General features: G+C 42.7%; 3 protein-coding genes across 3 annotated transcripts; all 3 read left to right on the plus strand.

Annotated features, from left to right (window-relative positions):
• Positions 1-2,392: 2,392 nt before the first annotated feature.
• Positions 2,393-7,831, plus strand: LOC137268759 (mucin-22-like). Its single transcript, XM_067803338.1, has 5 exons — positions 2,393-2,447; positions 3,231-3,376; positions 4,978-5,359; positions 6,232-6,381; positions 6,635-7,831. Exons 1-5 carry the CDS (start codon positions 2,393-2,395, stop codon positions 7,747-7,749), a joined length of 1,848 nt encoding a protein of 615 aa, XP_067659439.1. The 3' UTR covers positions 7,750-7,831.
• A 1,475-nt stretch (positions 7,832-9,306) lies between these two features.
• On the plus strand, positions 9,307-13,311 carry LOC137268231 (ceramide-1-phosphate transfer protein-like). The gene is made up of 2 exons (XM_067802769.1): positions 9,307-9,510; positions 11,368-13,311. Exons 1-2 carry the CDS (start codon positions 9,380-9,382, stop codon positions 11,879-11,881), a joined length of 645 nt encoding a protein of 214 aa, XP_067658870.1. The 5' UTR covers positions 9,307-9,379; the 3' UTR covers positions 11,882-13,311.
• A 664-nt stretch (positions 13,312-13,975) lies between these two features.
• On the plus strand, positions 13,976-17,948 carry LOC137268304 (ceramide-1-phosphate transfer protein-like). The gene is made up of 2 exons (XM_067802855.1): positions 13,976-14,125; positions 16,041-17,948. The coding sequence occupies exons 1-2, from the start codon at positions 13,995-13,997 to the stop codon at positions 16,552-16,554; spliced, it is 645 nt and encodes a 214-aa protein (XP_067658956.1). The 5' UTR covers positions 13,976-13,994; the 3' UTR covers positions 16,555-17,948.
• Positions 17,949-22,216: the final 4,268 nt, after the last annotated feature.

The raw sequence follows: 22,216 nt of genomic DNA on the forward strand, positions 1-22,216 counted from the left end.
GAGTGAGTGGGTGGGTGGATGCTTAAGCCAACGAAATAGTGAGTGAGTGGGTGCTTGAGTCGACGAGATAGTGAGTGGGTAGTCCGGGCAGTGTTAGAAACAGACTAACGTTGTCACTAGCCAGTGCTTCTTATGACCTCCAATGATACCTGCCTTCAGGCACGTAACCGGCCCGAATAATTCATGATAATTTACAGACAATAAAACAGCGCTTATAGGAATAGTTATAGAGTGTTCATTTCCCAAATTAAATGTTTCAAACGGTATGTTCATATTAAATTATCTTAAGGACTTCAGTCATCATCACTGGAACAATTGTCTGTATCTGAGATGCTGTCATCACTACCAGTGCAGCTGTCTTGAACTGTTTGGGCCTCACTATCCTCTAAATCTGTCTACTCATCAGTCTCAGGACTTCCTGAGATTTCTGGGGTTGGAGAACGCTGCTTAAATTAGTCGCCTACGTTTTGCTCTCAACCAGTGGTGAATCACTGGACTCTTACTCTGGTGAGTGACTAAGTGAGTTTAGGTTTTCACCGTATTCAGCAATATTCTAGCTATATGGCGGCGGTCTGTAGATAATCGAGTCCGGACCAAAAACATTCCTGTGATCAACAACATGAATATCGATCATGTGAACCAATGGGAACCAATGACATGTGTCAACCAAGTCATTGAGCCTGACCACCCGATCCAGTTAGTCGCCTCTTACGACAAGCAAAGTCACCTTTTATGCCAAGCATGAAGGCCTAGCTATTCTACCTCGGATCTTCACTTGTCGTCACACTCATCAGACTTGCACAACATGCATTTAGCTTATGATCGTCTTTTTGAGGATGATGTTTCGCTAACATAAGTCAGGATTCAGGCAACATGATCACCTCCTATATTATCACTAGCCAGGCGGGCCAGCTTCAGTAACTGGGCAAAGGTCAACAAGCATTTTACTGGCGGGCATTTCGAACACTGCGGTCCGAGGTGTGAACTGGTGCTTGGGTGCTTGGGTGCTTGGGTGCTTGGGTGAGTGAGTGGGTGACTGGCCGACGACTGAGTGAGATCTTTAACTGGAAGGACACCAGATTAAACTCATGTGGGAAATCAAACCCGAGTCTTCGACAAAACGAACGTGTCAGCTTATTCGAGGAACCCCTAATGTTTGTGTTCATCCTCTAATGTTTGTGCTGACAGAGGGCAGTTGCAAATGTCACGGTGGACCCCATCCTTACTGCTGCGGCATCGCTAAATATCGTTAAAGCAAACATACCACTGCATACATCTTGTACAGGACTGATATCATGACTATCAACCTACGCAGTCGGGATGACATGACCTTATGTGAAACCGTCAGCGAGCCTGACGACCCGATCGGGGCGGTGGGGCACCCTAGTGGTTAAAGCGTTCGCTCGTCACTGTGAAGGCCCTTGTTCGATCGCCCACATGAATACATTGTGTGAAGCCCATTTTCGGGTGTACGCCGCCGTGATATTGATGGAATATTGCTAAAAGCTGCGTAAAACTAAACCCACTCACTCACCCTATCCCGTTAGTCGCCTCTTACAACTATGGTTGATTGCTGGAGATCACTGAAGCAAGTTATCACCTCTTCAGACTACGGTTGATTGCTGGAGATCACTCGATCCCGTTAGTCCCCTCTTAAGACTATCGTTGATTGCTGGAGATCACTGAAGCCCGTCCGTTGCCTCTTAAGACTATCGTTGATTGCTGGAGATCACTGAAGCCCGTTTGTTGTCCCTTAAGACTATCGTTGATTGCTGGACACCAAAGTTAACACGGCCCTTAATGGGAAAGGGGCGCTGTTAGCCCAGAAAGGGTAAGGGGCGCTGTTTGCCCTTTGAATCATAATTTTAAAAGACACATGTTTGATGTACACAATTATGTAGAGATGTATGACTTTCACTGTATTTTATAACTTGTGGATATGTGAGGCAGGAAGGAGTGTGATACATACAATGGCGACTACTTTTGTATATTCGCTTCCCCTTGACCCTGTATATACGTCGTCTTGTTAGTAAACAGGGTCTAAATAAATCTGTACATTTTTTAACAAGTATGTGGTATATACATAACGCACAGGTGGTCGTATTTGCTCGGGAAAACAACGCTGTTCCCATTGTGATCATGGAGATGTGAGTAAATCAATCTAATGTGTATATATGTACTGTGTGAATTATGACGTATGCTAAAAATTGTTCCCGATACATTGTAGTATGCCTATTAGCACGTCGAGGAGTATTGAGTATCTCACTATCACTGTTTGTTGTGTGTAATATATTTGAATGTTTACGTCGTGGAATGTGAATAGTCTGGACAATAACAACAGCCAACTGGACACAGCTCAAACAGCGACCAACGAATGTTTTAGTTTAGCGACATGAGACTGCTGACACTGTCCAGTTTGTTGGTGGTCAGCGTCCTAACGTTAGACGGTGAGTAAGTTTAAACTTGATAAACTTGGTAAGACGTTTAGGTTTTCTAAAATGAATCAATGAAATAAAATTTATCCTGGGTGTGTGTGATAAAATTAAATTTGAAACATTTCTCTATATTAAAAGTTACCTTGAATATTACCTGGATTGTGAACTCTATTAAGCGACCAGTTATCGCCGCATACAGTTATCGCCAACACATTGCTGTAGCGCTTGCGTAGACAGCTTTACTTAAACTCTCGTTGTCTGTCGCTTTTGTGGTGTGTCAGTGTGTAAAAAACTGATCATACAGAAGTACACGTAAAACTGCCCGTGCAAGCGCTACAGCCAGATGTTCGCGATACCTGGTATGCGATAACTAGTCGCTAGTCAGTACTGTTTTTGCCTGATAGGGTACGTGGACGGTATGACAGCCCTGTGGTTAAAGCGTTCACTCGTCACACCAAAGACTAGGGTTCGATTCCCCACATGGGTACAATGAGTGATGCCCAGTTCCGGTGTCCTTCGTCGTCATAATCCTGGAATATTGCTAAAAGCGATTTAACACCCAACACACTCACTCACTCAATGGGTGGGGTTTGTGTTGGGTGGATGTGTGGGGCTGTGGGAAAGAAACACGTAGACTTCATCAGGATAACTGTAATAGGAAACATCTGGCTTGTGGACAATCAACAAGTGGATCCTTGCAGCTAAAGTACGCAACTTTATACACGCACAAATTGTTTACCTCTGTGATATGGAAACATGATAAACGTAACTGAATGTTTTTATACGTTTTTCTAGGCGGTTATGTGGGGAGCTCGGGCACGCGATTTTTGTTCCCCAACATAGATGTGTTCGACGCCGCCGTGACCACAACGTTGACAGTCACTACGACATCACCAACAGTGGTCAACGTCAACATCAGCGTCTGTGGAGAAATATTCCAGGTCAGATTGTATCCTGATGCATCAGACGCCAGGCTAGTAGCCTAGTGGTTCAAGTGTTGCCGAGGATACAAGTTCAATTCTTCACGTGTTTAATCCGTGAAGCGTCGCCGTGATATTGCTAAACGTGTCATAGAACCTCATTCTCTCAAAATCACCCATCTACTCATGAACAAAGCCATCAGGACAATTACTAATTCTGATATTACGATTTAGGCTTGTTTTCAACCCTTGTAGATTAGAACTGGTCTTCAGGTAGCCGTGCTTGTAGCAAGACGCTACTAACGGGTGGTCAGACTCACTGACTTGGCTGACATGTCATCATTTCGAAATTGTGTAGATCGATGCTCATTCTGTTCATCACTGGATTGTCTGATAAAGATTCGATTATTTAATACCGCCCGTATACAGCTGGAATCGGGTTGTTTGGGGTATGCAGCTCTAAACTCCATAAATACTGGTATGAGTTCGACAGCGAACAAGTACCTTGGGGGAAAGTTGAAAAGAACGAGGGGCGTAAAACCAAACTCACTCACACACTTTAAACGTCAAGTGGAACAAAACGTGAAGCAAAATATATGTTAGGTGAGGGAGTGAGTTGAGTTTTACGCCGCACTCTGCAATACTCCAGCTATATGGCAGCGGTCTGTAAATAATCGTGTCTGGACCAGAAAGTCAAGTGATCAACAACATGAACATCGATCTGCGCAAATGGGAACCACTGACATGACAGCTTGACCACCCTATCCTGTTAGTCGCCTCTTACGACAAGCAGTCGCCTTTTGTGGCTAGTGTGGGTTGCTGAAGGCCTATTCTACCCCGGACCTTCACGTGTCAAATAAATGTTAGGACGAAAAGTAATGAAAATCACAGCTGTGAGGTTTAAGTATGACGTCATAATTTTTCAGGCGGCGCCTCCAGTAACAGTTAGAACATCAATGCAAGCATTAATCTCTTGTTGTAGGAACATGCCGTGTACAGAACGCCATCGACAGTTGTCTTGCCTGAAAGAAATTGTAGTACGGATACAAACGATACTTCGGTTGAAGTAACAAGTACAGGGGAGGTAACTCTAACCGCCCTGTTTGAAGGAACGACTGTCCCCGCAGAGCGTGTCATCCTTTTCCCGGTTGCAGCATTGAGCACAGTCTACTACATGACGGACAGACACAACGTCACTATAGGTACCGTTATCTACGTTTTCACATGTGAAATTTAATCATATAAAACATTTTATAAGCCCTGTTTTCTCCGCGTTTAATTGCCTGTTTGCCTCGGTATTTATTTTGTGTTTATGTAATTATTTCCTTGCTTATTACCTGTGTTAAAAAAACCCAAATCTCTGTTTGTAACTTCTTTAGAATCTAGGGTATTTCAGTTCACATTTAAAGCTTTCATTGAGAAAGGTCGTTCACATTTTTCTTTATTCAATGGCATGGCATAAATTTTCTCTCGCTCACGATAGTGATTTGATTGGCTATTTGCAGGGTCGTGTCATACTTGAGATAAAAAGTCGGAATCAGGTGCAGAACCAATTTCTTTTCAAATTTTAAAACAAATGACGGCGCGGGAATGATTAGAACTAATAAATACATTTTATCAAGATAATTTATCTGCATCCAAATGTTGCAGGGGTCACTTCCTCGACAAACGAGACGACGACATTCGCTGTGGCGCTTCCTTCCTCCAGTGGGACGGTCGACTACGATGGAAAAAGCTACGGCCCGGATAGAATAATATCAGCCTCAGTCGAACCTTACCAGACTGTCCTGTTAAACAGCACAGGCGCCATAGCGGGGATAATCGTGATAGCGTCTCAGCCAGTCGTTGTGTTCCTGCGTGGCCAACATGATGTCATTTCCTCCCAGAATTCCATGTTCGGAGCGACGGAAATGCTTCTACCGTTCGACGGATGGGATACAACTTTTGTTGGGGTTCCTCTTGGAAGTAAAACACCGTGTGTCGATGATTACTACGAAATACTGGGTAAGAACAGGAGCATTGATTTCTTTGATGTCCTTTTTATTACCCCCACCCCCCAAAAAAAACAAAACAAAACAAAACAAAAACAAAACAAAAAAAAAAAAAAAAGAAACAAAACAATACAAACAAACAAAAACCCCGCTTGAATGGCTTTAATCAGTATCGTACCTAAGGTGCGTGTGCCACGTGCCCTGGGCGCCACTGAGCACCTTGTATTGACATAAGATAAAATATCTCTAGATAGTGAAAACAGAATTGTCTTCAGAGGTATAAGAACTGACTTGGATTACAATGGACAACAAGCATGTATATAAATCATAAAAAATAACGGACGTGACATTTTTCGTAGACGCGTCCCTATCTTTTCATTTAGATTGTTCTCAGCTAGTTTCACATGATATCTTGAAATCTTTTTAAAATGAGGCTGCATCACGTGCGGCAATTCTGTGAAGTACAGACCCGTAAAGGTCCGGGGTAGAATAGGCCTTCAGCAACCCATGCTTGCCATGAAAGGCGACTATACTTCCCGTCAGAGGCGACTAAAGGGGATCGGGTGGTCAGGCTCTCTGACATCGTTGACACTTATCATCGGTTCCCATTGCGCAGATCGATGCGTATGTTGTTGATCACTGGACTGTATGGTCCAGACTTGATTAAATACAGACCGCCGCCACATAGCTGGAATACTGCTGAATGAGGCGTAAAACTAAACTCACTTACTAACTCACTGTGACGTGCATGTACATGAAGACATTCAGCTGACCCTGGAAGGACACTGATTCCCAAGGGTTAACGTCCTGAAGACGAGTGCAGTTACGCGGGGTCGATGTATCCACGAACTGTAAATATTTAAAAATCCGTAAATTCCGTTTCAGCCAGTTTATTGGGTGCTACTGTGATCATCAACGGGTCTCCTCACAACACGTACCTGTTGTCAGAGCAAGAAGTCATCACTGTAAATAACTCCAACGGGGAGCCCGTCTACATCCAGTCCTCCGATCCAGTGTACGTCACCCATCACTGTGGTAAGTTCAAGAGACTATTGGAATATATACAGGCCTGAACAAGGGGTTTCACGGAAGGGTGGACATATGCCGTGGACTGGTGTTCATGATATCAATCACTGGCTTGTATGTCATGACTTCCATTAGTCTGATACATTCGTCATATCGCAGCATATTAGCGGTATGTGGTACTAAATAAGAAACAAAACAACTGCGATATATTTGTCATTTTTCATTTCACAGTCATCGTTGAAAATCAAGCTCTCGTTTTCAGGAACAGAACAAACCTCTCACTTTGTCCTGGGTACCTCTCACTGGACAACAACGTACACCATTACGCCGCCCCCAGGGACGTCCACCAACTACATAACAATCATAGCAGCAACAGCATCTACAGCAGGCGTCGTTGTCAACCCGACACCTCTATCATACGTTTCTTGGACAGCTGTTCCAGGTACCGATTTCTCCTATACGACGATCCCATACTCCTGTGCCTTCATCTCCGTGAGCCACAACAACTGCACTGAGCGTTTTGGGGTCTACGTGTACGGCAGCGGTGCCGATGGAGACGCGGTTTGGTCCTATGCACATCCTGCAGGTCTAAGGGTGGCTACTAAAATTGAAGAGGATGCCAATTCGACGTCATGTGATCTCCCCGTTTGGGTTGTTTATGAAGAGACTGACAGTAGTTCATTACTCTCAGTATCACCGTTAGATTCATCCTTACGTCTGAAAACGTCAACAACTGATTCGTTATCAGATTATTTTCTGCCGATTCCCTCCACGATAGCGTCAAACAGCGACATTTCATTTATGATAGAGTCAGTTGAAACCAATATACCATTGGAGTCATCGGGGACCATGTCAATATCTTCAAGCGTAACAGCGTCACCAGATTCAACGATTCAGACAAAGTCCGTACGACAGACAGAGACTGGGCCCTCGACAGAACTGATTCAGATTATGCCCTCGACGTTCCTGGCAGCTGACTTGTGGACTGAATCGTCACTAATGTCTGCATCCCTCGTCATTGTCACAACTTCGTCGACCGCTTCTGATACTGCTTCGCTGGCCGTCGGTGTTGAACGTACGACCGTCCCGGTAACTGACGTTTTCCAGTCTGACACCGTGATCAAAGTTCTCATTGGCACAGCTGTAGCTGTTCCAGCGTGTGTGACGTTGGTGTCACTGGCGTTGTGGAAAGGTATAACCAAGGCTCGAACCTCTTCCAACTTCACCCTCGACGAATCAGGACAAAGGACAACAGTCAGATCCAACGTCAAACAAATCACTGTGCGGTCGACCAATGAACGTTTGCCACGTGTTCAGCTCGTGCAGAAACATACGACAATGACATCATTGCGATCCCATCCGGGTCTTGATTTTTAAGGACAACCCCGTGTATTGTCCAGAATATCGGTTTATGACTGGTCAACAGATGTACATTGAGGGATAAATCTAGAGTCCAAAACAAGCCTGTCTGTTGTTCCATAAATAGTATTATTCCATTCGGAACAATCATAATTCGAATCTCGCTCAGCATTGTAATATGATTGGATGGCATTGGTGAATACAGACTAGTTATATACCACTGGATAATCATTGGTTGGTAATCAGCAATATTCCAACCAGACAATCCAGTGATCAACACTATGAGAATCGATCTTCATTTGGGATACAATGACGTGTCAACCAAGTCTGCGAAAGCCTGACCAGCTAATTCTGCTGGGTTGCTGAAGATCAATTCTAACCTAGATCTTTACGGACTCTGGATAAGTGATGATGGTCTGAGAGTATCACTTCCTCTGGTGATGTAAATATTTATCACAGAAGATGTGTGTGGTTGTGTGTGCGTGTGTTGTGTCCTACTGTCAGTCACTGCATTGTCTGGTTCAAACTCGACTTGTCATAGACCGCCTTCATATGGCTGGAACATTGCCGACTGCGGCGTTAAACTGCACACCTCAAGTTGACAGGCGATATCATACTGGATAACCATTCACACATACAGTTGTACATCTGTGCATGTGACGTTTCGTCCTTCGCGTTACACAATTAGCATATTTTACATTTTACGCTGACCCAGCTCAGGATACCAGTTCTGTGGGTGTCCATGGCAACCGTTGACCTTTCCCTGTGAAATACCATGTCATATAAAGACGCGGTACAGCTTTTGATAATAATTTAATAAATATTCGACACATGATTTCAACTCGCTGTTTATAGCTACTTACTCCACTGGTCATGCTCGACTTTGACCTTTAACCCTGATACAGCACTCTGACCATACTTGGACAGTCCTTGTTTCACCTCCCGCTAGTCCTGAAATTTGATTTAAAATGTTGGAATGCTTGCCCTGTTGTGAAAAAAACCCCTCCTTACCCTCCCAGACTGTACTTAAACAAGACCAGCGTGTTCTTCCCTCGTCGTAACTTTTTATGAAGAATAGATTAGAATTGATCCTAAGCAACCAATGCTTGTCGTAAGAGGCGACTAACGGGATCGGGTGGTCAGGCTGGTTGCCTTGGTAGACACATACCACTGTATCCCAGCTACGTAGAGCGATGTTCATGCTGTTGATCACTGGATTGTATGGTCCAGACACGATTATTTACGGACCAACAACACAGTGCTCAGTTAAACACACAAGACAAAGTATTAAGGTATCGAGGTTGAAGACAGAAAAATGGCCGTGGTTGTAAGTTCAACAAGTTATATCTATCGTCCTCTGTGTACTCGAACAGCTCACTCGAACCACTCCACAAGTAGAATGTGATCGAACACGTGATACGGTGCTTCGCCGACATGGATATATTGCAGTTACCTCCCCTCCTACCTTAGTTTGCACTGGAATCTATCTTAATGAATCTCTAACGTGGCTCGCTTGTGCTTTGCGACATGTATTTCATGATTGCAGTTACCTCCCCTAGATTATACAACAACTGTCGTCAACGGACTCTATTCAAGTTCGACACAAGCACAACTTGTTTATCGCTCCATTGATGAGTTGTATGTGAGCATGGCAACGTTTGACAAGAAGAAGAAGGATTTCGATCTTGTGGTTGTTTTAGAAGCTTTTCAACGATGTCGACAGAGCGACGACACGTTGGTGTTGAGGGAGTACCTGACGGCGTTCACCGAACTGTGCAGGTAAATAAGGCACAATTTGCCGAGTCATGGGTCCATCGTCGACCAAAGACCTTTGTGACCTCGCGTGACAATACGGAATCCGTCATTTTACACATATTATACAACCCTGTGTCATACCAATCCTGCTATTTCAGCTGATCTGATTTCCTCGTGGTCAGGACTTTCTGTGACCCAGTTTGACAGTTTCGCTATCTGATTCTATTCCCGACACACTGTTCAGCGAGGGGGGTCGGCAGTCTGTGGGGTTTTGTATTGTAGACAATAGCGGTGATAGCGAACACTCGATTAGGGTGAGTTGACGGCAAAGAGCTGCCGTAATTATGGATACACTAAGGTCGTATTCTGTTCACCTAGTAGTATATTCATGGGTTGTTATGTATTCTTTGCATTATAATATCTACCGGTCAAATTATTTATTTATTTGTAAAGTCACTATTTCTACAAGTTGACAGTGCTGACCCTCTTTCCATTGGAGCTCATAATAGCATAAATCAGTGCACACGTATATTACTCCTCGCTCATATCCCGCTGTTTATTTCATTTCCAAATTATGTTCTTATTTACACTTAACTTTCACCTCTGTGGCGATCAACTCGTATTTAGGGCGCCACTGAATTATATTTCAGGCCTTGCACATGTGTATTCCAGCTGCAAGTAACATTAGTAGCGCGTATATTTCAGTGGGAAATGTGACTTATATGTAGACTAACGTTTTGGCTTTGAATAAAATAGTTTTGACAGTATTTTACAGTATTTTATCTGAATTTTAAGGGAACGGCAAGATTTCCCCCTCGACCCCTGTTTTCTAAAATCATTCTGTGTTTAATAATAGATGGTTTTATGGAAAGCCTACCCCAAACCTAGCCCCTTGGGCATCAGGTAAAATAAAAAATAATGTGGTTTCGGAATCTTGTAATGATTTAACTACGGCAGAATCCGACTGTCAACACCATGTGGCTGAGTGATCGAACTGGCTTAACACTGGTTAATCCACTGCGAGTCAACTTGATATGGAAGGAGGTGGTGCACGTTTGAGAGCCACCACGTTGCTGAAATCCCGTACTGAGCCAGTAGTGATCTTGATATGAAACATTTATCTCTCCAGTGCAACTCACAGGCGCAGTGGGGTGGCCTCGTGTTTAAAAGCCTTCGCTTGTATGGATGAAAGTCTGGGCGGTATTTCACGCATAGGTACTAAGTGTGAATCCAGTTTCTGGTGTCCCCCGCCGCAGTATTGCCGGTATATTGTGTAGAACATTCACACAACGTGGAGCAATAGTGTTGAGAGCATGATCTACGTTCCATTCTCCGCTTATAGTGTTTGACGATGAATTCAGATGTCCCCGCCGTTACAAAAGCAGCATAAGACCTCTTCACAAAGTAAAACCTACTTACGTAGTGATAACACAGGTCACAATAACACAACGCATTCACGCGACCATTGAACGAGGTCTGTAGGGTAGCCTAATGGTTAAAGCGTCCGCGCGTCACGCTGGAGACACGGGTTCGATTCCGAATATAGTGGGTGTATAGTGTGTGAAGCCCATTGCTGGTGTTCCCCCGACGTGATATTGCTGGAATATTGCTGAAAGTGGCGTAAAGCTGAACTCACTCATTCTTACACATAGGGTAAAGGTCAGCAATCAAATAGCTAGTGGGTGCATTCCGTTACGCCTAAGGTCCGGGTTCGATTCCCAAAATTTGGTATTCAGTGTGTAAGCCCCATATCAGGTGTCTCCCAGTGATTAAGTGGATTATTGCCCATAGGTGCGTGAAAGAAAGTATTCTTTTAGAATACGAGATGATTATATTTAATTATTTTATTATATTTTTCTTTTTAAATATCCTTTTTTACAGATTTTTCAAGCTCACCGGTACCTTGTTTGGTTTTGTTGCGATGGACTTAGAAGACAAAATTAGAATTCTAAACGAACATCTGACAGCTGATGAAATACACTACACTTCAGTGCAGTCAATGATCCAACACGAGGTGGACCATGACCTTACAAAGGTCAAAAAGGGCAATCTGAAGTCAGGGTCAAGGACGTTGCTAAGGTTACATCGAGCTTTGGAATTTATCCTGGCGTTCATGTCACGTCTTAGGATCGGAGATGAAAACGAGAAGTCTTCTGTGATAGCTTCTGAAGTCTACAACGAGACCTTGTCACGATTCCACCCGTGGGTCGTCCAGAAAATGGCCGGATTGGCGATGTATATGCTTCCTTCGAAAAAGGACTTGATTGATGTGATGTGTAAACAAGACTATGAATCCGTTATGTGCACGCTGGGAGAAGTGGTGACTTCCGGTCAGCCTCTTTATGACATCACACAGAAACTGTATGAAGGCAAGGATCTCCTGGATCTGCCATAGTCTACAGATGGATGAGTTTTGGCCAGTGCCATGTTATATGTCTGTTTTTGTTGGCCTTTAATGGTATTACGAGACGTGGTAGCTCAAAAACATTCACTCAAAGCACGTCCCAGGTTTCTTTTAATGAAACCGTGCCATAATACGTCACGGATTTTGTCGCAACTGGGCTTGATGGTAATTCCTTGTGTTGAGAGCCGAGATACAAATTTTCCCTTTTCAATTTGGTATATACTATTAGAAATAGTACTATGCCACTGAATTTGTTTACAATATCGCCTGTGCGACCCACTCGCTCACCCAAATGGGAAAACGCGAAGTTTGCCGATCTGGGTAATCGTAACCATTCATCCTATTCGTCACCACTCGCCCCTTTCCGTAAACTCCCTGAATAACACGAGTGGGTCACAAATACTACTTGGCCTTCCGCCAGCAGTCGGCTCAATGACGGACAAAGGAGATGGTTTTGTTTACCTCTTGGGCGGCTTGTCATTGACTCAGGTATTATTTTGGATGAAATGTATATGCATTACAAACATTTAAAAGAAAATGTTCTTTTACTGAACCTAACCACGGAGAAGCAACGCTTAAAGTGATATTTGCACCAACCCCGTGGAGTGATCTACCTCTTTTCTGTCGTCACAGGGCGATGGGTAGAAAATGGTTAAAGCGTCTGCGCGTCACGCTAGAGACTTGGGTTCGATTCCCAACATAGGTACAATGTGTGAAGCCCATTTCTGGTGTCACCTGCCGTGATATTGCTGTAATATTGCTATAAACGGCGTCAAACTGTACTCACTCCTCTCATCGCTTCATATTGCACGATAGAAGAATGTGTGTGTGTGTGTGTGCACATATATGCAAGATTATATAGTGATTTGATGGTAGTCTCACATATATGTCTATGCTATTTCTACCGTAGACTGGACTTTTATCAAGCTCATAATGACCATTAATTGTAGTTCGTTATATCCATATTTCGTTAAGCACATGAATGTAGCCAAAACCATTTGTAAATTCTGTCAGTTCATTATAAGTGAGTTCGTTCTAAACGTGGTTTACTGTATTGAAAACGAACAACCGTGACCCTATTGTATGCATGGTTGGTTGGTTTTACAGTTTAAGGCGACATGGGCCTTGTGACAGAGTTGTGTCCCTTTGTCGACAGGATCTGCTAATCGTTGGTTGTAATACGAGTGCCGTCCTATGGGGTATTTTTACTTAAAATTATGGTATACATGTGTCATCCCGGAGCCCTTGCCAATATTAGCCGACACACTGCTCTGTTTCATTCGTTATTCTTCACGACTTTGTAAGTCCTGTTAACCTGAAGACTACTCATCACAATCTATTTTGTCTTTTTGCTTGCGAGAATCCGTTTGTTACATAATTACACATGATTATTTTATGAATAAATATTTTTAAAATTGTTATTGAATCTTTGTGATTTTTTTATCCCGTTTTCTTTGTTGAGTGTGTAGTATCAACACAGCTACAAGGTCACACGTGCATCTATTGTTATGCTGGCGTCCAGGCCGTGGAAATATCTACAAAGAGGCCTGTGTATCATATAAGGCAAGTTTTGATTGACGGGGATAGGGGATCGTGGTGGAGTCTTTGGCGTAACAAGAGTATTGGTAAAACAAATGCGGTTTTATAGATACAGTGCTACTCCGTAGGGGCATAATGTCACAGTTAAACATGTATAACCCACCAGGACTAGTTCGGGGGAGACCGGTTCTTGTCCTCCGTGACGACCAAGCACAACCTTTTAATTGAGTGTGGAAGAACGCAACGAGGGATCGAACGACAGACTATCTGCTTTTCGTTTAGACGCACTTCCCTTTAAATCCGCATCATAACCTGAATGTGTCCTGACGCAACGCGATGACAAACAGATGTCTGAAAACAACGTGTGCGTTACTTCAAGTGTGGTGCGTCACGGCGGTTCGGAAGCGCCCATGAAGGAAGTGCCCAAACTCAGTTTGTTCCGGTATGTACACTCCACGGCTGCAGTTACCTCCCCTTTGCTCACCGCGTGACGTAAGGAAGCCTTCAGAATCTATTTAGGTCTTATTGTCACATCCACTCATTCATTTGTCTGTTACTTACAAGCATGGCAACGTTTGACACGAAGAAGAAGGATTTCGATCTAGTGGTTGTTTTAGAAGCTTTTCAACGATGTCGACAGAGCGACGACACGTTGGTGTTGAGGGAGTACCTGACGGCGTTCACTGAAATGTGCAGGTAAACACACACACTTCTCGAGTCATGGCCCAATATCTTATATTGAGTCTACTTACTATCAGTTGGACGTAAAATACATCAGACAATCTCAGGAAACGGTAGAGTCCGGGTTCGATTCCCCACATGGATACTATCTGCGAAGCCCATTTATCGGGTTTCTCGCTTCAATACAGCGTTTGGTTTTAACCCTGAAAAGTTGCAGGTCCTAAGGACACCAGAACCGTGAAAGGTTGTGAGTTCTGATCAGAATGTGTCAATTATAAATTTATATGGAAAAAAAGTTATTGGGGTTGTAAAAGCTGTCGGCCATGAGGAGCCCAGAAAACAAAAGCTGTGGGTCCCATTCGTTTTTAGTCGGCTTCGGGCTTAAAGACCGTCGTTAATTTCGAACGTTCCTTCAATATTACTGAGACTTAGTTGAAATCGGTGAGAAGCTCATCACTTTAAGATTTGCTGCGATGATAATACCGATGATCTCTCTATGACAAATCCTGCCCTTCTGAGTACGAACATACGGCATGACGCTGTTTGTGACAACTGAAATACAGATGAAACCGGTGATAAAACCAGGCCCCGAGGTTTTTAAACCCCAACTTTGATGTCCCGACATAGTATTGTATATATTACAGTCAGATTGTGAAATCAGTCATTTCGTGAAATTTCACTTAACAACCTACAAAACAGGATTACAATGTCAACATCACTTATTGTCACTAACCGTTAAAACGTTTGTGGCAGCGACTGTTGCAATTCAGCTTGACTTTGAAGTATTTACACCTTGGTTTTTCACACTTGCTGTGTCCAGAGCAGCCACACCTCACAAACCCCTGTCCACTACATAAAGTTGAAATGAAATTTCATGAAATGACTGGAGCATATTGATTGTTGTTACACAAAATGACGCAAAATGGCCGATCCTCTCAATCATACCACGAAATGACTGAACGTTTTAGTCATTTGACGAATTGACTGATCTGTAACAGAGGAGAATGAATGCTTGATAAGGTATTATAATAAGTAAGCATGGGGGCATGACTCATTAATGATTCATGGTTGGTCAACAAGGAAGGAATTGATCTCAGACAAGGAGACTAGATAGTGAGAGCTGGGACACCGATCCTGCTCTAATGTGACTGGCTACACACGGGAGCGAACCTCTCTCGGTGACACGGGTTCAGTTTAATATTCGGGAGATGTAGATTTCCATGAGTGATGCCATTGATGTATACGCCTTAAGCGCCATTTTCAGATCCAGTGGTGTACTTGAGGGAATTCAGGTTTACGCCGCACTCAGCAATATTCCAGCTACATGGCGGGGGTCTGTGAATAATCGAATCTGGACCAGACAATCCAGTGATCAACAGCATGAGCATCGACCTACGCAGCTGGACATGTGTCATCACTAGCCTGACCACTCGGTCCTGTAAGTCGTCTCTTACGACAAGCATGGGTTACTGATGGCCAATGTTAACTCGGATTTTCGCGGGTCGTCAAGCATTAAAAGAAAAGACAGCGAGAGAGTTCAGGTTAACGCGTTTTGAATAGTCATATTTCATACCACGTTCCAATTGAATGTCGGGGGAGGCGTCGCATGTCTAAGACGTTTAACCCTTGGCTGAAGCCGAAGGTGTATAACTGTTAAGTGCTCGTGAAGAACTGGCAATCGAACCAACGATCAACTGTTCCTGACACACCTAAGGGGCGCAACTCTAGCTCCACCGGTGTCTTCAGGTTGTGTTATACCTGAAAGCGTAAGACGTACATTAAAATTTTAATCATGTAGTTCCTATTAGTTATTCTGTAAAACCTGACTTAGACCAAGACCATATGACAAATTAATGATTGCAGTAATAATTATCAGTTATTGCTATGTTGAATAGAGTATATATTTTTCTACCGTGTATCTTTTTCTCAGATTTTTCAAGCTCACCGGCACATTGTTTGGTTTCGTTGCGAGGGACTTGGAAGACAAAATCAGAATTCTAAACGAACATCTGGCGGCTGACGAAATACACTACACCACAGTGCAATCAATGATACAATACGAGGTCGACCACAACCGTACGAAGGTCATTAAGGGCAATTTGAAATCGGGGTCAAGGACGTTGCTAAGGTTACATCGAGCTTTGGAATTTATCCTGGTTTTCGTGTCACGGTTAAGGACCGGGGACGAGAACGAAACATCTTCTGTGATAGCTTCTGAGGTATATAACCAGACTTTGTCTCGTTTCAATACATGGATCCTCCGGAAAATGGCTGGAGTGGCAATGTACATGCTACCCTCGAAAAAGAACCTGATTGATGTCATGTGTAAACAAGACTATGAATCCGTTATGCGCACGCTCGGAGAAGTGGTGACTTCCGGTCAGCCTCTTTATGACATCACTCAGAGACTATATGAAGACAGAAACCTACTGGAGCTTCCGTAGGTAGAGCCTCTATACTGAAGAGTTTTAAGCAGTGTCATTATATATGTTTGGCTTTGTCGGCATAAAACCTTTGCCGGCGTCTTTTTGTGTTTAGAAGTTGACGATGTGACAGGATTCGGTTGTTCAAACACATCTTCTCCAAAGTCGAGGTCAAAGCAAGACCAGGCCATTAAACGTGTGTAGATATTCGTAGACTCGTAACCATGTTATGAAACATTTTATACAGCTTTTTTTCTTGAAATGAAAGGCTTTGTGCTGCATTTTTATTAACTGCATGTGTTTGACAACGTCTGTGTTCGCCAGTCGACGTTCACGATCAACGTCACAGCTCTACTTATTACTTACATACCTTGTGATGTTTCCGAACTACTATTGGATAGTGAGTTGAATAGGTGAGTACTGCAAAACGCCAGATATCTGAAATCAGCCGAGGTGTGACAAATGACCAAATGAGAACAATTAGTGTTTTGGTTGTCAGCTGTCTCCACTCAAGAAAAAAATATTTTTCCTGAGTACATGAGTTTATTTTCTTGTATTTACTTTTAATAATTACGTTTTCAGTCTATCTATTATCAGCTTTGTCGCATTCTTCAGAAAATATTGAACTAGACGCTATAGTGCAGTCAGTTGGATGGAAACCACCTTCGAAGTTCGAAATACGAATTTCTTGAAGCGTTCTTAAAATATCCGACTCATGCTCAGAAATCCGTGCAATCGTTTCGAACCATCTACGTGCATTAGCGGCGTCTTTGACGGCGATTCACCCAGCACTTTGTCGATTTAGTAATTTGAATCCTTAAATAAAAGAGAAAGACCCCTTCTCTAGGCACAAAACATGAAAAAAACAAGAATTAGTTTCTGCAGAAACGTTCGGTACATCGCTTTCTTGGACAATCGGATATTTTCAGACTGATTTGTTTGAGTGGTATTCTAGATGTTGGTGCTATAGAGGTGACAAAGCTCGATGGATGAACAATTTCGTTACATCCGCAATACCGCTGTTTCCGTGTAGATTCTTATCCGTTCACATGCTTGATGTGCATTTTAAATTTGAAAACAGTGCCATCGCAATTTCCCTTTGTCATCTATATTATCCAGTCAAATTAGTAATACATGTAGTGCATAATAACTTATTGGTCGTTAATGATGATAACTGTCCATGCGATGTAACTCGTTATGAATCGTCGTGATCTGGTCATTTGATGAATATATCAAATAACTTGACGTTGAAAAGTTGGGACGTTATATAAAACAAAGTCCGACGTCGAAGAACGTCCTTTCTGGGATAGAACCAGACAGTTCAGATGTCATTGATGTCCCAGACAGTCAGGTATACTTTCTTTTAACAGGACGTTTCGTTATATAACTGTTCGATGTAAAAGCCATCTAAACAATGCTGAAGTTGCTTGTTCATGTCAGGCCGTCACCTGGCAGAAAAGCTCATCAAGGAACCTTGTTATACTTATGGTTGAGTTCCTTCCAAGAAAAGTACCAGGGTTTGTACTTTACTGAGAAAGTGTAATCCCAAATATAGCCTATGTTACACTAGACCACTTTGTAAATGGCACTGTGTATTCATAAAAGACCCCACCTGGATACTATGTGTGAAGCCCATTTCTGATGTCCCATGCTATGGTGTTACAAGAATATTTATGAGCGCGGAGTAAAACCATACTCACTCATTCTCTCAATACCGATGATGTCTAGAACCAACCTCGATCATGACAAGTTCCGAGTCAATGGACCCCGAGACAAACATTAAACAGTCCAGCGCGAATTACAATGAGGGTAATCCATATCTGTCCATCTCTTCAGCCCGGGGGTCCGGGTAGCTACATCAACCATGACACTAACTCTGTGCAGGTGCCCGTTGAGTGCGGGACTCAAGTGTCACGTGATACCGGGAGGCCATTTTCAGACAGAGGCGCTTTGAGCTAATGGACGTTACAAACCTGCCTGAGTGAATATATCGAATAACGGTAGGCGTCGATGGCGCATGTCGACTTGACACCTCCTGCCCGCCATCCGTCTCTGTCATTGTTCCTTCGTGTCACAACATCATCAACGGGGTTTTATAGCGGGATGATGACAGTGAGAGTGGAGGAATGTTTGCTGGGGTATTGTGGCTGACAAAATGTGACCTTAGCCGTTGCTCTGAAGCTCACCCCTTGTTACATTCAGCTGCTATAAAATGGCCATATAGTTTCATCAGGGATGATAAAATGTAGAAGCTCTTTCTTCTATTCTGTTGTGATATATTTGTCAATTACTCAATCTCGTTTCATCGAATTTGTTAACTCTCAGCTGTTTTGTCCAGCCTGGCTGGGTTCTTCACCCGACTGACCATTACAAACCATCTCCGTCACTAGAGGAATGGCCGTGAACAATGACGTTATGTCACAGATCTCAGCATGACGTCATAATGATGTGTAGTGTACCCATGTAGTGCTATAACGAGGTTGTGTTGAAAGTGTTGACACTGATGGACTTACTCCGCTCTGTCGGGCGGGGCAACCAACCACGTGCTATCCATTCATACAAGAAGCACTGGATTAAGTTAGTTTAAGTCAAGTGTTTACTTGTAACAGTAACAGTGACGCCGGGATACTTATCGCAGGCGGGCGCCTGATTGTCGATGCTTATTTAAGTATTTACACAGATTTGTTTTAAGTTGGAGCATTTGGAAAATACCATATCGCACATTCCTAAATCCCTGTGACACGGCTTGAATAACATGATGACATGAAGACATTATTTTATACCCCTTCGCAAAGCATGCATACATATCCTGAAACAAATATTAACAATGCATCCAATGCAAATCTAGAATGTCTGAGTTTCTAGAAGACCCGTGAAGATCCGGGTTAGAATAGGTCTTCAGAAACCCATGCTTGCCACAAAAGGCGACTATGCTTGTCATAAGAGGTGACTAACGGGATCGGGTGGTCAGGCTCCCTGACTTGGTTGACACATGTCATTTGTTCCCATTTGCACAGATCGATGCTCATGGTGTTGATCACTGGAATGTATGGTCCAGATCCGATTGTTTACAGACCGCTGCCATGTAGTTGGAATATTGCTGAGTGCGGTGTAACACTAAATTCACTCACTGACCCTGTGTCGGAAAATGAATGAAGCCTATGGGCTCTCCTTTACTGTATTTTATTTGATTTAAACACTTTTTTCGTCTGTAAAGTGTGTTCATTTCAGACATCAGATGTTGGTATAAACATACTACTGTCATGGATGCATGTATTATTTCAGATGAAATTGTTTTTACTGTATTCCTGAACTCTATGTAACGTATTAACGATGCTGTCAGGAGGGGCATTCAAATGTGTCCACAAAGCTTCTTTGCCCATCGTGGATTTATGGATGAATACTTCTGTTATTTAAAAAGATCACATATATGACCAGATTGCCTGGGCGCTTAGAGCATGCACTGTACATTGAGTAATGCGCATGACGAATGGACTATTATAATTTTATGCTAATATTTCATGGAGTCAGTATACATACACCAGATGATTTAACTTTTTTAAAGTTCGATATCAGGCTGGCTGACTAACTCACTTTCTGATAAATGACCCGATGGAACTGAAAAGACCCAGGCACAATTCAAATATCAACACACATTAATTATATACTAAACTCTATTTAATTAATGTAAATGAGCGTAACTGAAAAATGCATAAACCCACTGCCCAAGATATTTTCTGGAAATCTGACTTTTCTAGTTCATGTGAATGAACATGTTTTGTGCCGCTTATAACAATACTCAAGCCATGTCAGGACGCGGGGCACCAGAAATTACCACTAGGTCAAATGTAGAGACAGCATCAAAATCAGGTACAAAATGTAATATGATACACCCAGCCTTATCACGCATACTGCATATCTTGACCATGTCGAACACCAGTGCTTGTCACCACCCATTAGACAATGTGATCAATACCCAAACAGTTTGTCTATGAACATGTGGACACTGTTTCAACAGTGGACTGAACCCAGTTAGTTTTTAGTAACCTGATACCTCCTGTAGCTAGTTCCACATCAACAAGAATTTTTGGCGGGTGGGAGGTGTCATACTAATTACTGAATAACACGTTTACTGCTGCTGAGAGATCCTAAAAGATAGGGACTTTTCTAACATTTGGCCTAGGACTAAAATGGGCTTCACGTGAGTTGGAACCCACGCTTCTTGTGTGACCAGCAACAACTTGAACCTTACCGCTTCAACCTTGGAAACTACGACACTCTATCACAAACTATACATATTTATGAACCCAGTTATTAAATTTAACTGATAAAAGAAATATTCGTTAACAATTAAGAAGACATTCACTAAGTACTACCTAAATATTCACTAAGTATACACGAAATATTAACGAAGTATTGATTAACTATCCTTGAACTATTACATAACTGTTGAATAATTATTGATTAAAACAAACCTAAATGTTATCCAGTTTGACGAAAAATAAACGAAATCACAGATAATTTCAGAGTAATGAATACGAAATAAACCAATTTTTTTAATTGTTTTCCGTTTCGGCGGGAAAGAACAATACATGGAATGTGTATTTGAGTGTATATAGTGTAATGCAGGCGGAAGATGTTTTCAGAAAATTCTTCACGTTTTAAGGATATACCAAGCAGTCCAGTAGATAGAATGTTATACCGTTCAAAAAAGTAGGAGATACTGGATTTACAAGATTGATGAAATGCCAAGGATGAAGCCATGGGTGAAGACGAGAAATGAAGGCAAAATGTGCCAATTTATTCCATTCCTTTGGAAATGTTTCACCTGAATGCATCTGTTTTACTCATTCTTATGTGTATTGGCATTGGATAGTGGTATGATCGCAAAAGATTAGATTCCCTACTTTTTTAATATCTATATATATTTAATGACTTTTATAAATTCAGCAGGTGACGAAAATGTATTCAGCAGGTGATGACGATATGTTCAGTAGGTGACGACGATGTATTCAGCAGGTGACGACGATGTATTCAGCAGGTGACGATATATTCAGCAGGTGATGGCGATGTATTCAGCAGGTGATGGCGATGTATTCAGCAGGTGATGGCGATGTATTCAGCAGGTGACGATGTTACATGAACCAGGTGCTGACATTACTCTCAACAGGAACCTTTAGGCTTGTCAGTTTTTGCTGCAAACATTCCATCACATTGCAAACAGTCGATGACACTAATTAATTGACCAACCTCCAGTCACGTGCTGACCATTACCCGTACACATGCACGTGCTTGCTGTAGCGCCCGCTTCACGAATCTTGGCCCAGATGGCACTGGGTCACGTGACATGATTATACACCCAGTCGCCGCCAAGCAGGATTAATTAACGGGAATATTATCCGGCGGAATTGACACTAACGACTTTCCGTATTCGGGCTATTTATCATACATTTGATAGCAATTATCATACAATTGAACTGTTGATCTGACACCGAAATGTTTACAGTTTACGGTCTGGAGGGTACTGGATCTGCCACGTTTCACTTCGCCTATATTGCCATGCATTTTACGGAGACCACTCCGGCGGGCTGAACTTCAAACATATTGACACAAACATTTATTTTGGGGGGAATAACTCCCGCTAAAGTCATGTTGAATTCAGTTTAGGTCTAGTCAGGATTTG

This window comes from Haliotis asinina, chromosome 16, assembly GCF_037392515.1.
Source record: "Haliotis asinina isolate JCU_RB_2024 chromosome 16, JCU_Hal_asi_v2, whole genome shotgun sequence".
Taxonomy (NCBI): Eukaryota; Metazoa; Mollusca; class Gastropoda; order Lepetellida; family Haliotidae; genus Haliotis; species Haliotis asinina.

What these genes read in the sequence shown, in the direction of transcription:
- LOC137268231 (XM_067802769.1), top strand. Translation starts at nt 9,380, where the DNA reads ATGGCAACGTTTGACAAGAAGAAGAAGGATTTCGATCTTGTGGTTGTT. An exon ending in GCGTTCACCGAACTGTGCAG is followed by an intron (nt 9,511 to 11,367) that starts GTAAATAAGGCA and finishes CCTTTTTTACAG; the next exon opens with ATTTTTCAAGCTCACCGGTA.
- LOC137268304 (XM_067802855.1), top strand. Translation starts at nt 13,995, where the DNA reads ATGGCAACGTTTGACACGAAGAAGAAGGATTTCGATCTAGTGGTTGTT. An exon ending in GCGTTCACTGAAATGTGCAG is followed by an intron (nt 14,126 to 16,040) that starts GTAAACACACAC and finishes TCTTTTTCTCAG; the next exon opens with ATTTTTCAAGCTCACCGGCA.
- LOC137268759 (XM_067803338.1), top strand. Translation starts at nt 2,393, where the DNA reads ATGAGACTGCTGACACTGTCCAGTTTGTTGGTGGTCAGCGTCCTAACG. An exon ending in CAGCGTCCTAACGTTAGACG is followed by an intron (nt 2,448 to 3,230) that starts GTGAGTAAGTTT and finishes ACGTTTTTCTAG; the next exon opens with GCGGTTATGTGGGGAGCTCG. An exon ending in TGATTACTACGAAATACTGG is followed by an intron (nt 5,360 to 6,231) that starts GTAAGAACAGGA and finishes ATTCCGTTTCAG; the next exon opens with CCAGTTTATTGGGTGCTACT.